The sequence below is a fragment of the Silene latifolia genome, chromosome 8 (genome assembly GCF_048544455.1).
Source record: "Silene latifolia isolate original U9 population chromosome 8, ASM4854445v1, whole genome shotgun sequence".
In the NCBI taxonomy this organism is placed as follows: Eukaryota; Viridiplantae; Streptophyta; class Magnoliopsida; order Caryophyllales; family Caryophyllaceae; genus Silene; species Silene latifolia.
Genome location: NC_133533.1, coordinates 110,466,928 through 110,485,132, shown reverse-complemented (window position 1 = coordinate 110,485,132; position 18,205 = coordinate 110,466,928). Strand labels below are relative to the sequence as shown.

The following is an 18,205-nucleotide window of genomic DNA, read 5'->3' as shown; positions in this document are numbered from 1 at the left end:
TTGAAAAATCGATTTGACAAATCAAGCTACATCATATTGTAGTTGTCCATTGGAGTTGCTCTTAGGTACACCGGGTGTACCACGTCATCGTACACCCTACCCAATAAGAATATTAGAATTACCCACACTTCCATATATAATAAAGCAAAATCTAAGTGGAATATGAATTAAGGTTCATAATTGGTTAGGGTGTACGATAATTTTTAAAAAAATTTCTTAATATAATATAGGGTACCCAATAATATATGACTACCTAATTTAAATGCTAGTTTTATAACACCTAAATCATTAATGCTGATTAAACTTAGACTAAGGCTCCGTTTGGCACTTTAGGTGTCTGATTTGGTCAAAGTAGTTTATTTGACCAAAATTTCCGGTACCTTATTTTTTTGTAAATGTTTGACAAGTAGTTTATTTGACCAAATAAGGTACCTGAAATGAAATGGTACCTATAATAGCATTTGGGATTTCAGGTACCTGATTTGGTTTGATTTTCTGTTTTTCCCCTGTAAATCTATACTACTCCGTATTAAATAATTATCATATACTTTTACGTCATTTCATCAAAATCAGTTACCCTTTCCGTTAGTTTGCCAAACATTTTTTTATTATAATCGGCTACCTTATCAGTTCCTAATTTCCAGCTACCTTATCAGTTACTTTTTAAGGTTTCAGTTAGCTTTTCAGTTTTCAGCTACTTTTTGAGTTAGTTTTACCAAACAGAGCCTAAATGCTAGACTGCTAGTAAATAAGTTTGTGACAGGTCAAATAAAACTCACATGCTAGGATAAAGACAAGTCATTTGTGATTTCCTATACATTCTACGTTTTGTCTTATCTACCCATGTAGATGATACTTAACCCGTCACAAGCTTGTGACAAGTATATCCGTCACAAGTGAGACCTATTGTCAATCAAAATATCAAATTTATCATATCTTAATTCACTCCACCTTGTTTAAAAAAAATCTATATCATCTCCTCTCCCATTTTGTACACACCTGGTGGCTAGAAATACCTCTATATATAGTCCATAGGTGTTCTATTCAACAACAACAACAACAACAAAAAATGTCAACCCCATTTTCATCATGGATTATTCCACTTTTCATCATACTACTACCCATACTAACAAAACTAATCTCAAAAACATTTCTCAAACCATTTTCAAAACAAAAACGCCCTCCTGGACCATCAAAATTACCCATAATAGGCAATTTACACCAACTCGCATCCAAAACAACACCACCACCCCAACGCTTACAAGAACTATCCAAAATTTACGGACCGATAATGCACCTACGTATAGGGGAGGTACCTACAATAGTAATATCCTCGGCCGAGGTGGCCAAGGATATTCTACGTACCCATGACACAAATTTTGCAAATAGGCCACAATTGTTGGCTGGAAAAGTTATATATTATGGTTGTTCCGATATTGGGCTTGCGCCTTATGGCGAGTATTGGAGACAAGTTAGGAAAATTGCTACGGTTGAGTTGTTTACGGTTAAAAGGGTGCAATCGTTTCGAGTTATGAGGGAAGAGGAAGTGTGTAGGTTTGTTGAGGGTATTGCTTTGGAGAGTAAGGTTGGTGATGGTTGTGTTAATCTTAGCGAACTGGTTTTTGGGCTCCTTTTCAATCTCACATCCAGGTATGTATAAATTCAGTGCGATCTTGGCGTCTTGCGTAAGACTCTTGTTTATACTTTGACAATAAAATGAATTAAAAGCGAACTTGTAAGTTGTAATACTTCCTCCATCCCGAATTATCTTTTTAGTTTAACTTTTAAGATCAAAGCTTAAAATTTTTAACCATTAATACGTATTGCAATAATAAAAATTATAACTAGATGAAAAAAATATTTACATCATCATGACTTTGTACAAAAATCTTTAAAAACAGTACTCTCTCATATTCTAGATAATCTTCCCTATTTATAGGTGGTCTGCTTAAATTATTCCATCCTTCAAGTAATCCGAATTTAAGGCCTCCTATCCCCCCTTCTTCTCATAACACACAAGAGTGACCGACAACCTAAATAACAGATTACCTTATGTTTTTAAGGGTTAATAAACACTTTCTTATAATTCTCTCACTATATTTAATCTCATAATAATCCGAACTGTTAACACTCCTCCTGTGATCACTCATCCGACGCCGACTCCCTTCATTCTCCCGTTCTCTTATCTCTTCTTCTCTCAATTCTAACCTTTTCAATGGGCAACTCAACCCTACAACTAAATTGTCCTAACCTGCATAACAAACTAAAGATGTAAAATCAATCCAAAATAATCAAAACTCGAATTAAAACCAAATTGTCATTATCCGCAGCAACCATAGGCGGATCTAACCCATATTTCCTAGGGTTATAGCCCTAGATGAAATAATAAATTAAATAAATTTCAGTGCACTAAGATAGCATGATTAAATTGTAGCACACATGGTTGTTATTATGCTCTTGTGCTGAGACAACAGGGGTTCGATCCCCCATACAACGCACCTTGATTTTACGCAATTCCAATTTCCCTAAGACATGATGAAAACCTTTCCTATTTTTTTTGGGTTATGCTCATTCATGTACATGATTTACTCAATCATGTACGACATTACCAATTTTACCTTTTCCATTTTACTCATTCATGTACTTGCCTTCCCTTTCAATTTCCCCCAATTTTCTTCAAACTCCCCTCGTCCACCATCCTACCACCCCGCCTGCCACTCTCGCCACCACCGCCTGCTATCTCCCTCATCCACCGACTATCGCAACGAGATACTTGTATAGATTATATTCATTCGTTTTTCTTTCATAAGAAAAAGAGTATTCAATTGTTTTGGTCTAGAAAAAAATTTCATTCAAGATTTTACTAGCTTAATATTTAACATTTTTGTTCACCCATGTATTCGTTATCCTCTAATCACTTGCACCCTCCTAATCCTTATTCTTAATCAAGGTTCAGGCAAGCTACTACCCTTTCCCCTTCCCACCAGCCCCTCCCCAGATTAATTTTAATTAACCCTAATTTTATTAACCTAATTAGATCTAATTGCATAAAATTATAATGATTTTGATAAAAGAAAATGCCTATGATTAAGATGTATAATTGATGAAAATAGAATATTTACTTGTTTAATATAAGAATTAAGTTGCATAACTGCTAATCTTAGTAAAAAAATTGATCAATTTTTGAGAAGAGGAAAAAGAGAAGTTTATTTTTTTTTTTGAAGGAAAAGGGTATCTTATGGAAATATTATGGTAAAAAGTACATGATTGAGTAAAATGCGTACATGAATGATCAACTACGTTTTTTTTAGTGAAATGTGAAACTAACCTTCCCTATTTATTAGTCATACATATCCAATTTTATGGGACAATTTCTTATGATATATTTAAATCAAGTACTTATTTTATTTATTATTATAAAATATTTAATTGATACGAGTAAAATATTGTATACGACCGACTTTAACTATTTTCTTTTCATATACGTTCCTTTTTGTTAATCTTTAATACGGGACATTCAAGATTAATAAAAATAGTTACTATCTCCCTTTGCTGAGAATTGTCTTGGTTATAGTGGATCCATATTTTTTTCCCTGGAATTCCAATTAAAATATTAAGGCGGTTTCTGAGTTAAAAATATAAATTTTACTTGATTTAGCCTAATTAGTGGATCAAAAAAAAAATTTGTTTTCCTCAATGGGGCCTAGACTCGGAAACTCATACATGGATATTCCAATGGTCGCGATTTGAATTTTTCTTTAACCAATACGCTTCAATAGTCTATGAATTTAGCCCTAGGAAAGTCTCATTCCTGGTTCCGCCCCTGGTCGCAACAATGCAACAACATCACCTTCTTCGATCACCTCTCCAAAAACTCCCCACCTTCAAAGACCCCACCACAGCAAACATCACATTGCCACCACCAAACCAAGACGACGACAACAACAACAATCTTTTAGCCACCTTCTCCGAAGACCCAACATTCTCCCTAATCCCTATTCCTATTCTCGTTCCCAACATTCTCAACTCAATTTTCATTATAAGCACTCTCTTCCGCCACCGCCGCCTCAACCGCCAAACGTGATGGTGATTGGGTGGTCAAAAATGCATGATGGTGATAGGAGGATTAAAGGCAGTGGTGGAGCTAGGGGGGCTAGCTGAGGCGGTCGCCCCCCTCCCCCCCCCCCCCTTCCCGGCGGATGAAATATTCGAAGTTTTAAGTTAAACTTTTCAAAAAAAATTTGAGGGTGCCTTATGAAATTAGTCGTTCGCCCCCCTTAAAATTTTTCGCCCCCCCTAAGTTCAAATCCTGGCTCCGCCACTGATTAAAGGATGGAGTAATTTAAGCAGGTCACCCATATGATGGAGTATTCCTATAAAATATTCATGGCCACGTCATTTTTCACCTGTTATAGCGGGTCAAAAAAACAAGCAAGTTTGTTCTGGGAAGAAAGGGATGATAGGAGGGATTAAATTCAGATTACTTAAAGGATTGAGTAATTTTTGCAGGTCACCCATATGATAAATTCTTCCTATAAAATAACTCTTTCTTATATTATTTTATAGAAATGGAGAAAAGTCGAGTTAAAGCGATGTCTTAGAGACTATGTAAGTCAATCGAGAAAGATAATGTTGAGATAGAAGAAGTATAATCTTCTGGTGCTTGATTTTCACAGTTTTTTCAAAAATTTTATCATTTGGTCCATTTATTTGATTTATTTCACTTCTTCTGTTTCGCATTTCAGTTACCTCACCAGCATGTGAGTATGTGACCCACATATATCTTTTTTCTATTTTCTTTTGTAAAAAATGCACCACGAATAATAGCCAGCTTAAATGAAAATTTATGATTAACGAGAGTATTGAACTTGTCTCATAATTTGGTCGGAATATACTAATATATATTCCGTGCCTTGTTGTAGAGCCGCGTTCAGCAAAAAGGGGATAGATCAAGCAGCATTTAGAGACTTGATAACCAGAATGTCAAAGGCATTTTCAGGGTTTGCAATAGAGGACATTTTCCCATCTATGAAATTGTTACATTCAATAGGTGGTATGAAGAAAATGCTCAAGGAAATGGCCCAAGAATCGAACCGGTTACTTGATCCAATTGTTAATGGACATAAATCTAACATGAAAACAGAGGAAAATTTGGTTGATGTTCTTATGAAGTTTCACCAAGATAATGTACTTGATTCCTCAGAATTCTCCTTGTCGACGGACAACATCAAAGCCATCATATTGGTAATTATTTCGAATATTTACTATTATTGATTCGATTTTGTTAAAATGAACACGTTAACTGGTACACCTTCCTTTCAAGGCATTTCTATACGTTTGTTCAAATTAAATGAGAGGAATTTTGAACAACTGTATGGAAATGACTTGAAAGAAGGGATTAGTAGTCCTATGTGAGAAGATCATAGAGCCGGAATACTCGGGGAATGGTGAATTGAGTATATGTCATGTAATCATGTAAATTTTTCCTCAATTTATGTAGGAAATATTTGGTGCTGGAAGTGAGACATCCTCAACGACAATAGAATGGGCAATGTCAGAGTTGCTAAAGAACCCGAAAGCTATGAAAAAGGCACAAGAGGAGGTTAGACGAGTATACAACGGGTATAAAACAATTGATGAAACAAAGCTAGAAGAGCTAAAGTACTTAAAGTCGGTCATCAAAGAAAGTCTTAGACTACACCCTCCTGTACCCCTTTTAGTCCCTAGAGAATCCATTGAAGATTGCCAAATCCAGGGTTACGACGTACCTTCAAAAACCCGAGTTATAATGAACGCTTATGCCATCGGCCGAGATCCTAATTATTGGCCGGACCCTAATGTTTATAAGCCCGAGAGATTTGAAAACTCGTTAATAGACTATAAAGGGAACGACTTTGAGCTAATTCCATTTGGTGCTGGTAGGAGAATGTGTCCGGGTTTGACACTAGGCGTGGCTAACGTCGAGCTCCCTTTAGCTATGTTGCTCTACCATTTCGATTGGAAGTTGCCAAATGGAATGAAGGCAGAAGATCTAGACATGGACGAATTATTTGGAATTACAATGAGGAGGAAAAATGACTTGCATATCATTCCTATACCTTATTCATCTTTTGTTATGTAGTGTGCCCTGGTAAGGGATTGTTTTATTTTATGGTATTGGTTTGAAGTCATGGAAACGCAGTAGTGTTTAAACTCATAAGTGTGAAATTGCCTTGTTAATCCTATCAGGGACCGATTCCGGACTAAACCAGATGATATACAAAAAATAATGTAGTATGCTCTCAACCAGATGGTATACAATAACACTTGTTTAAAACGATTTATTCTGTACTCCAATTTAATTACTCAAGTCAAGCACCTCTATACTGACAAATAGAGGAAGCTACTCCGTCCTAGTCCCAATACCAATAATACAACTTATTATATTGATCATTAAATTGAAATTCCAAATATATAAACACCAAAATATTCAACCAATTCAAACCCATCTCAATTCCTTATATCAACCTTAACCAAACAAAAAAAAATGTCAACCCCCTTTTCACCATGGATAATTCCACTCCTCATCATACTACTACCCATACTAACAAAACTAATCTCAAAAACATTATTTTCAAAACAAAAACAACTCCCTCCCGGACCACTAAAATTACCCATAATAGGAAATTTACACCAACTCGCATCCAAAACAACACCACCACCCCAGCGCCTACAACAACTATCCAAAATTTACGGACCGATAATGCACCTCCGTCTAGGGGAGGTACCTACAATAGTAATATCCTCGGCCGAGGTGGCCAACGATATTTTATGTTGGGTAATAGGCGTTAATATTGAGCGGAAGCGTGGACCTATTACCCTCTTGCGGGAGTGTAATTATAAAATGGACAAGACGATAATAAATACGTCAACAAAATAGAGAATATGGACACCGATTTTCTACGTGGAAAACTCCTTTGAATAAGGGTAAAAACCACTGGACCCTTAGGTCGCTTAATATCTCCACTTTAAGCAAAATAATGGGAACACAATGTCTTTCCTAGTACCCACTAGGAGATTACAAATATTATTCTAGCTACCCGGATAATACTCGGACCCTCAGAAATAATATTCTAAATGTGTGGGACTCAGTCGGAGATTTTACGCCTTTCCGACTGGATACCGTACTGACAGGATTATTTGAGCAGGACCACAATAACTCTCAAACTCTCTGTATTTTTCTCTCACACTCTCAGTAAGTGGCGCTTATTTCTCACTTACTGGTTTATGTATTTGCTGGGGATGTGGGATGTTTTGCAATGCTCCGAAGCTTGGTATTTATAGTACTCCATGGCACTGCACATTTTGCAACTGAGCACGCAGAGTTTGAAAAACTTATATGCTACACCGTCCTATGCACATACACCGTCCTATGCATGCTACTCCCAGCAAACCATTTTTTCTTCTATCATTTAATGCATGTGGCCCTCACTTGGAGGGACCCCATTATTCCAACAATTCTCCCCCTCCCGACTAGGTGGGGACACTGTCATACCCGCCTTCTTTCGACAAACGTCGAGCTTCTCCATGGGTAGCGTCTTCGTCATCATATCCGACCCATTATCGTCGGTATGGATTTTCTCGAGTTCTAGGAGATTGGAATCTAACACATCTCGGATCCAATGATATCTGACATCTATATGCTTGGACCTAGAATGGAAGGTGGGATTCTTTGCGAGATGAATCGCACTTTGACTATCACAATATAGTCGATACTTCTCCTGTTCTTGACCTAATTCTTGTAAGAACTTCTTCATCCATAAAAGTTCCTTACAAGCTTTGCCATTCGCAATGTACTCCGCCTCCGTAGTGGACAAAGCTACACACTTCGTAACCTGGATTGCCATGATACTGCTCCCCCTGCATAAGTCATCAAGTATCCCGAAGTTGATTTTCGGGAGTCTGAATCTCCGGCTAAATCGGCATCTGTATATCCATCTAGCACATGGTCGCCTTGACCAAAACATAAACACATCTTGGAGGTACCGCGCAAATACCCGAGGATCCATTTGTGACTTCCCAAAGTGCGCTTTTCCGGATTTGAGAGGAACCGGCTAACGACACCAATCGCATAAGCTATGTCTGGTCTTGTGCACACCATCGCGTATATAAGACTTCCAACTGCAGATGCATAAGGAACTTTCTGCATCTCTTGTTCATCGGCCCCACTTTCAGGACATTGTCGAGAGCTCAACTTGAAATGACCAGCTAGTGGAGAACTTACTGGCTTCGCCCTATGCATGTTGAACCTCTCTAACAGCTTCTCAATATACCTCTCCTGTGACAACCATATTTTCTTATTTTCCTTGTCACGAGAGGTTTTCATTCCAAGGATTTGTTTTGCAGGACCCAAGTCTTTCATAGCAAAGTACTTGGTCATCGCCTTCTTCAAATTAGCGATCTTCATAGTATCACGACCAACGATCAGCATATCGTCTGCATATAACGGGAGGATAATATTATCCCCGTCGGGAAACTTCTTCACGAATACACAAAGTGGTCCGCATCGTCTTCTGATAGCCATGATCTATCATGAAGGATTCAAATTTCTTATACCACTGTCGTGGAGCTTGTTTTAGACCGTAAAAGCTCTTGTTCAACCGACACACTAAGTATTCATTTCCCTTCTCCTCAAACCCCTCAGGCTGCTCCATGAAAATTTCTTCTTCCAAATCACCATGTAGGAAGGCTGTCTTCACGTCGAGTTGTTCGATCTCCATATCCATGCTTGCGGCCATGCCAAGCACAACTCGGATCGAAGACATTTTCACGACCGGAGAAAAATTTTCATCGAAATCTATTCCCTTCTTTTGACTGAACCCTTTCACAACCAACCTTGCCTTGTACCTTGGTTGTCAGCTATTTTCTTCAGTCTTCAACTTGAACACCCACTTATTCTTGAGTGCTTTTCTGCCCTTTGGCAACTCTACCAGATCATATGTGTGGTTCTCATGCAAGGATTTGATCTCGTCTTGCATGGCTATTTTCCACTCTTTCTGGTGAACATCCGCAATAGCCTCATTATAAGACTCTGGCTCTCCCCCGTCACTAAGCAATGCCCATATATCAGGTGAAAGGAGGGAGTTTGGCTTTCGATGCCTATCAGATCTCCCCACTTCTTGAGGTTGTCGTTGAGGCTGTTGAATCACTTGATCTTGTGGTGGCTCTGGCTCATCACCGTCAAGATCATCATTGTGATCTTCTCCCCCATGATCATCATTCCGTTCAGGAGCTTTAGGATCCAGATCACGTGGACTCACGGGGTTAGACTTTGGTTTCCTTGGCGTCTCAAAGTCTTCTATCGTCTGATCTTCAAATAATACCACATCTCTACATCTGAAGATCTTCTTATCTACCGGGTCCCATAGACGATAACCGAAATATTCTTCCCCATACCCAACGAAGATGCATTGCTTCGTCTTGCTGTCAAGCTTGGCTCTTTCGTCTCTCGGGATATGAGCAAACGCTCTACATCCGAAGACTCTCAAGTTCTTGTAGGAAACATCTTTTCTTGTCCAGACTCTCTCTGGGATATCACCATCCAGAGGAACTGAGGGGGATCGGTTAATCAGGTAGACAACTGTCCTTAGTGCTTCTTTCCAAAACGTTTTTGGAAGCTTTGCGTGAGAGAGCATGGACCGAATCCTTTCTCCGATTGTCCTATTCATTCTCTCTGCTACACCATTCTGTTGTGGTGTCTTGGGAACCGTTTTCTCGAGCCTAATTCCATGGCCTCGGCAATACTCTTCAAACGGACCCCGATACTCACCGCCGTTGTCTGCTCTAACGCTCTTCAACTTCATGCCAGTTTCTCTCTCAACTTTAGCATGGAACACCTTGAATGATTCTAGTACTTGGGGCTTGTTCGCCAAAGCAGAAGCCCATATTTTTCTAGAATGATCATCAATGAAAGTCACGAAATACAATGCACCGTCATGTGACTTTTCTGTAATGGAACAGACATCCGTATGGACTAAATCCAAAACGGGGCTACGCCTTTTCTGAGGCGTTCTTTGAAATGCCACCCTATGTTGTTTCCCAGCCAAACAATCAACACAGAGTTTTAGGGGCACACCTTTTACTTCAGGGAGGATTTGCTTACGAGCGAGGATTTGTAGGCCCTTCTCGCTCATATGCCCGAGCCTTTTGTGCCAAAGCTCGGTAGAGGCATCTGGTGCAACAATGTTTGCCTCTCCATGACTCACTTTCGCTTGAGTCATATAAAGTGTTCTCTGCTTCTTTCCTCGCGCCACGATCATAGAACCTCTAGTCAACTTCCACTTGCCATCATTGAGTTGACTGCAATAACCTTCATCATCTAACATCCCGGCAGACATTAGGTTTAACCGGATGTCAGGAACATGTCGGACATTCTTCAGTACCAACTTATGCCCAGTGTTGGTTTGCAAACAAACATCTCCAATACCAATGATTTTGGAGGAACCATCATTTCCCATTCTTACACTACCGTAATTTCCGGCAGTATAAGAAGAGAAGAAGTCCACATTTGAGGTGATGTGGTATGACGCGCCAGAGTCAACAACCCACATACTATCCTCACATGCCACATTTAGGTAACCATCGTCACCTATGAAAAATACTTCAGCACTGGCAGCTACGGCACTGGTTTCACCTTGGCTTTCGTGATCATTGTTGCGATATTTTCCTTTTGCTAGATCACGTTTCCTTAAACGACATTCATTTTGCTTATGGCCCGGCTTCTCGCAATAGTAGCAGGTAACTTCTTTTCTGGCCTGCGATGTCTCCCTGGATTGATCGCGTTTTTGCGACCCTTTGCTTTTACCTCTTCCACGAGAGGTTTCTGCAACATGGACTTCCACAGAGTTGGAAGTACCAAATTCTTTTCTTCTAGCTTCTTCATTAAGCAAGCTATCTTTCACAATTGTCATTGTGAGGTTTCCTTCTGGAACGGAGTTGCTTAAAGACACTACGAGCGTTTCCCAGCTGTCCGGGAGGGAGCTGAGAAGTAAGAGTGCCTGAACCTCATCTGCGAGACTTATCTTCATGCTTGTTATCTGATTTAACAAGCCCTGGTATTCATTGAGGTGCTCCACCATGCTACGACCGTCTTTGTACTCTTGTCTCACTAGTCGTCTAACTAGAGAGGCTTTGTTGAGAGTCGTCTTGCGTTCGTACATGGACTCCAATCTATTCCAGAGTGTATTAGCCACTGTGTTACTGGCTACATGCTGAAAAACACTCTGATCGATAAATTGACGGATCAATCCGACAACCTTTCGATTTAATGTATACCACGCATCTTCCGTTTTATCAACGGGTTTCGTCGAAAATGCGACGACATGGTACATGTCTTTACAATAAAGAATGTCCTCCATTCTTGGCTTCCATATTGGATAATTGGTCGCCGTTAATTTTATCATGCCACTAATTGTGACGGTATCCTCCATTTTAAAAAATTACACAAAGTATACCGAGAGCTACCAGAGCTCTGATACCACTCTGTTGGGTAATAGGCGTTAATATTGAGCGGAAGCGTGGACCTATTACCCTCTTGCGGGAGTGTAATTATAAAATGGACAAGACGATAATAAATACGTCAACAAAATAGAGAATATGGACACCGATTTTCTACGTGGAAAACTCCTTTGAATAAGGGTAAAAACCACGGGACCCTTAGGCCGCTTAATATCTCCACTTTAAGCAAAATAATGGGAACACAATGCCTTTCCTAGTACCCACTAGGAGATTACAAATATTATTCTAGCTACTCGGATAATACTCGGACCCTCAGAAATAATATTCTAAATGTGTGGGACTCAGTCGGAGATTTTACGCCTTTCCGACAGGATACCGTACTGACAGGATTGTTTGAGCAGTACCACAATAACTCTCAAACTCTCTGTATTTTTCTCTCACACTCTCAGTAAGTGGCTCTTATTTCTCACTTACTGGTTTATGTATTTGCTGGGGATATGGGACGTTTTGCAATGCTCCGAAGCTTGGTATTTATAGTACTCCATGGCACTGCACATTTTGCAACTGAGTACGCAGAGTTTGAAAAACTTGTATGCTACACCGTCCTATGCACATACACCGTCCTATGCATGCTACTCCCAGCAAACCATTTTTTCTTCTATCATTTAATGCATGTGGCCCCCACTTGGAGGGACCCCATTATTCCAACATTTTACGTACCCATGACACAAATTTTGCAAATAGGCCAGAATTGTTGGCTGGAAAAGTTGTATATTATGGTTGTTCCGATATTGGGCTTGCGCCTTATGGCGAGTATTGGAGACAAGTTAGGAAGATTGCTATGGTTGAGTTGTTTACGGTTAAAAGGGTGCAATCGTTTCGCGTTATGAGGGAAGAGGAAGTATGTAGGTTTGTTGAGGGTATTGCTTTGGAGGGTAAGGTTGGTGATGGTTGTGTTAATCTTAGTGAGTTGCTGTTTGGGCTCCTTTTCAATCTCACATCCAGGTATGTATAGCACTATAGATCGGGTCCGTTTTTCTCGTTTTATATTTATTAAAAAGATGGTTTGGATCCAACAATTATATTTATTTCTTATTACGGCCCCTCACTTGAATGCCCATTGGGCTCGAAGAGTGGTTAGTGCACATGCTCTCCCATACCATGTGCTGAAAATGAAAATCCACTTCGTGAGTTATTGGAGAATGAAGGCTGTCACGATTTGAACACATATACCACGATAGATGAACCATCTAAATCAGAACCGGTTATGGTTGAACTCCAACAGGGGCGGATGCAGGATTTTCCTTTAAGGGGGCACAATTTTTTTTCGTCGCGGCATTTGAAAATATAGTTGCGATAAACTCGGAAAAAAACGATTACCGAGCAATGAATTTCACGGTCGATTGTTAAAATCCTTGATGCAAATTAGTAAATTTTGAATGGATTTTCGAAAATCAAACATAATTAACGTAATTTAAAAAACGGCCTTATAGAGATATATTAGGGTACAAATTTAAATGGAAATCATCATTTAAAAATATGATATGAATATCCTTCATTTCTGGTTTTTAACAATTTTTAATTTCTAATATAAACAAGATTGAGTGTTGACAAAGTGGTTGTACTTTGAACCTATAACTAAGACGGTGGGGGTTCAAATCCCACCAAACACATAAATATTTAATTTTGTACTGTAGACAAAGAGAATTGAACTCGGACAACCAGTGGCGAATCTAGGATTAAATATAATTACTCGATCAGGCGCGACATTTAACAAATAATATGAATGTCAATATGTTTATGGTTAGACGGTATTACAATAATTTATGGGACATAAACTAAGGAAAAAAAATTTCTTTCAAGAAGGAAATTATTGAGAAAAGGTAAAAATTTAGAAAAAAAGAAAAAGAAAACGAGAAAGTATTATCACCTTGCCAAATACACTATTTGGACAAATAATATGAATGTCAATATGTTTATGGTTAGACGGTATTACAATAACTTATGGGACATAAACTAATGAAAAAAATTTCAAGAAGGAAATTATTGAGAAAAGGTAAAAATTTAGAAAAAAAGAAAAAGAAAACAAGAAAGTATTACCATCTTGCCAAATACACTATTTCGGTATTACAATAACTTATGGGACATAAACTAATGAAAAAAATTTCAAGAAAGAAATTATTGAGAAAAGGTAAAAATTTAGAAAAAAAGAAAAAAAAACACAAGAAAGTATTACCATCTTGCCAAATACACTATTTTTGGAAAAAAAAAATGCAATTGTAGGGCTTGATCCCAGGTTGTTTTGTTGGTGGATAATAGTTTCTACCAATGAGCCACCAAGGTTTGATATAATTTTAACACACAAACAAATATATATCAGTTATTTCTCAAATTAATGGGGGTGAGGGTTCACCCCCATCACCCCCTATAAATCCGCCCCTGCGGACAACCTTGAAATTTATCCACCACTTTTACCGATGTGCCATGTTTCTTTGTTGCTTTCATAGCCTATATTTAATACTCCCTCCACATTTTTTTGTTCACCCCATTTCTTTTTACACGCATATTAAGAAAAATTATTAAAGAATGAAAAAGTAATAAAAGAGTTGTAAGTGGGGTGAAAAGAACGATTAAAGAATGAAAAAGTAATAAAAGAGATGTAAGTGGGGTGAAAAGAATGATTAAAGAATGAAAAAGGTAATCCAAATAAGGAAAGAAGAGAAATGAGGTGAAAATAGATAATTTGCCAAAAGGGGGAAATGGGGTGAAAATAGGGAAGTGGAGGGAGTACTTACTATAGATTTTCAGAATTTCATGGTGGGTACTTGTCCATCCGGGTCCCCCTAGATTTGCCCTTAAACTCCAACAATTATATTTATTTTCTATTATAGGGGACGGTCTCGAAAATTTATTTGGGTTATTATATGAGTCGAAATAAGCATACGTCTATCTTTCTAATAATGCGTTACTGATACCCGAAATTATTTTGTTACAAATCTGGGAGAAAAATGTTGGAAAATGACGGAACGAACCTGTCCTTTGTAACCAAAGTGGCTTGAGTGTAGTGGAGTGCGGGAGTGCCTCAAAACGTTGCAATGGCAACGAATTGAGAGGTCCCGGGTTCGACTCCCTACACGGGAGTGCTGCGGTTACCTGTCATCCTAAAGGATGTCTTACATGGCACACGTGGTTTGCAGGGTATTGCATGTGTCCGGGGGGATTCAACGCCTAGTCACTCAAAAAAAAAAAAGAAACTGTCCTTTGACGGTCCTCCTAAGAAGGATGTTTGCATGTTAGTTGTAAAATAAGTGGCGAATCGATGTTTCAAGGCTTAAGCAAGTGGGCATGGCCCATATGAATAGCGTGGTCTATTTGTCTCTTATTATTCACTACTACAAATCCAGGCAACTACAACGCCCATTTAACAACGATTATTCACGAAAATCACAATAGACGTTGTAGAATGTATGGCGCGAATTTTACTAAAATCAATTACAACGGGTATGGTTATAAAAACCGTTGTTATTAGTTTTAACAACGGGTCACACATGCACAACCGTTGTTAATAATTTGGCGCAAAATTGGCGCAAAGTTAGTGAAAAGTAATCACAACGGTTACTTTTGAAACCCGTTGTTAAAACATATTTAACAACGGGTGTTTTTTACAACCGTTGTTAAAACTTATTTCACAACGGTTGTTGTTTAATAACCGTTGTCAATACCTCCCATACTATAAACCACACAAACAGAAGTCTGCTGCAGCCACAAAACACAACCCTTAATACACAAACACAAACACAAACACAGCAGACAAATAAACACAAAACACATACACACTCTCTTTCTCTCTTTCTCTATTTCTCTCTTTCTCATCGTCGCTTTATCTTCTCGTCACCGTGATTTCATCGTCTATTACGTTCTGTATTTATCAGGTAAATCTCGCCGTCACTGTTAGTTTCATCGTCATTATTTTCTTTTTCTATTTATTTCTTTTGCATGTATGTGTTTTTATCGACCATTATGTTATTTGTTTAAGTATTGTTCGCATAATTAGTTAGTAAAACAATGAAGAAGCAAGATGAAGAAGTAAGATAAACATAATTAATATATATATATATATATTTATAAATACATAAATTAAAAAAAAAAATTACATATGTAAAAATGCAATTCTTATATTTTCATGGAGGATCTTATTTTGCTCTATCGTATCCGTCCTCTCCTCCTTGGCTATTTGAGGTTCCGTTTGAGCAGTTGCTATATCGTCATATAGCCGCAATCGCTCCGCTGCTCCGTCAAGCCATCTTCTTTGGCGTGCTTCAGTGCGGATCGAGCTTCCGCAAGGTAGCTCCTGAAACTTTCCTCAATATGGAGGAACCGGCGGATGAAGTTGTTGTTGTTCTCGATCATGGTAAGAGTCTTAAGGATGAAATCATTCATTTTGTTGGAGTTTTTTGAGTTTGATTTGAAAGATTAAGTAGAGTTTGTTTTAGCAGTTAGAGTTTGGAGATGAATATATGAGATAATGGAAATGTTAGTTGAGATATGAAACACAAAGCAATGTGTGGGTTGAGTTAATTGCTTTTTAATTAATATATATGTTAGGAAGTTGTGCCATAATCATCATCATATCTCTCAATAATGCTGCTTCAAATCCTATTACTAACCCTTCTCATTCCATATTATCCGTTCATATGTACAGTGATGTCAGTAATAATGCATGCATCGGAATTCTAACAGGCCGTAATTATGCATGCATCTAGTAACATTTAATTTAATTTTTTTTTTATTTTTTAAGAACAAACAACAACGGTTATTTTAAAACAACCCGTTGTCTTTAGTTATAACAACGGTTTTGTATATTAAAACCCGTTGTTATAACTTTCCCCCCAAAATTGAGTCACACTTTCCACAACGGGTTTTTATACATAAAACTGTGGTTAATAGTTTTAACAACGGTTTCCTTAAGTAAACCAACCGTTGTTAAAACCTTCTACAACGGACGCTTTAACAACGTCCGTTTTTTATATAACAACGGTTTTTGACCGTTGTTATAGCCTGTATCTGTATTAGTGATTTGGCCCAATTAGGGATGGCAATTATGACCCAAACCGAACCGAACCCGAATCGAACCGTAGGAAAAAATTCGATCCAAACCCACTCTTTAAAAACCCATTCCCGATCCACTATTTAAAAACCCATATCCATATCCACTATTGGAAAACCTGAACCAAATTCAAACCCGATCCATTCATACCCGAACCCGATCCAGGTGGATATTATTGAAAATTTAGGCTTTATTAACCTTGAAATTTAAATTTTCTTATATAAGATTAAATTTTTATGTAGTCAAATCAAATTTCATATTGGGTTTTGGATTATTTAGTGGATTGGGTATGGATTTGGAACGGGTATGAGTCTGAAAAAAGTATAATGGATCGGGTATGGATTTTAAAATTTTAGATATGGATCGGGTATGGATATGGATTTGTGATCCAATAAGTAAGTGGATCGGGTTTGGATCTTGCAAAACCCGATCCAACCCAACCCATTGCCATCCCTAGGCCCAATATATATTCCTACCACGGCGTTTCAAGGATTGTATGGGCGGGAGTGCGTAAAATTTTCTTACAACAAAAAAATCAAATTATACATAAAAAATTTTATTTAATTTAGCAAAATGTATGGTGAGAGAACAAAAGAACATTAAAAAAATTTTTCAATGAAATGATTGAGCCCATGACCAGGGACGAAGCTCGGACCAAATTCCACCCTGGGCCGAAAATTTTTGTTACGTTAACTAGAAAATGGCTTGTACACGAAGGTTTTATGTAATAAAATATTACTCTCCGAGTCACCGTAAATGTATTGAATTGGTTGATGATTCATTTGTCGAAATTTCACCATTTTTCCTCTCGAGAAACTCAGTTATTGTTGGAGTTTAGTTGGAGTTTTTATCCATTATAACTTTTATAAAATATACTCTTTATATAACGTTAAAGTTATGATGTAACATTTTATTTAATAAAAGAAGAAATCAAAAGTAATTGAAAGGGCAAAACTAAATTCACCCAAGTCCCTAAAAATTACCCACCCACCATACTTCTAAATTCAATTAGACAAACTATTGCTCCCATTTCTATGTAGTAAGCCGGAGCAAACTCCATCTTCAATTTTCTATCATCTGACAAATACAAAATCAATTATTTTTTATTTCTTCTTTCATTATTTACAATAAGGTAAGTAATCAATCTATGTTAATGAATTTTGGGATGAAAATAAAGATTCAACCGTTTAATTGAAAGTTTCAATCAACTCTAATTCAAAATTAATACACCAAGTTTGCTAACCATAAGGAAAACAAGATAAATTAGATAAGAAATTACTTGTGATTGATCTCCAAATCCCGAAGTATCTACTTCCTATCAACGCAATGGAGACTCCTCGACTTTTTGTTTAATGGCTCTTTGTTTTATTTACTTTGTTTTCCAGTAGTACTTGTAATTTTTTTTTACCATATATAACATAGAAAGTTTTATTTTTTTTTAATTATGGTAATTATTCTGCAATTAATTTCTGTACAAATTTAGCTATGTTTCTATTTGTTACGGCAACAATGAATATGGAAAAGATTCAGAAAAGATAGGACGTTTTTTTTTGTATTTTTAGTTTTTTTTTGTGTAGAAAATTTTCCGAAAACCCGCCCGGG

At 37.6% G+C, this 18,205-nt stretch overlaps 1 protein-coding gene across 1 annotated transcript; it reads left to right on the top strand.

Annotated features, from left to right (window-relative positions):
- Window positions 1-1,007: 1,007 nt before the first annotated feature.
- On the top strand, window positions 1,008-6,313 carry LOC141597320 (desmethyl-deoxy-podophyllotoxin synthase-like). The gene is made up of 3 exons (XM_074417734.1): window positions 1,008-1,650; window positions 4,923-5,244; window positions 5,501-6,313. The coding sequence occupies exons 1-3, from the start codon at window positions 1,070-1,072 to the stop codon at window positions 6,119-6,121; spliced, it is 1,524 nt and encodes a 507-aa protein (XP_074273835.1). The 5' UTR covers window positions 1,008-1,069; the 3' UTR covers window positions 6,122-6,313.
- The last annotated feature ends 11,892 nt before the right edge of the window (window positions 6,314-18,205 follow it).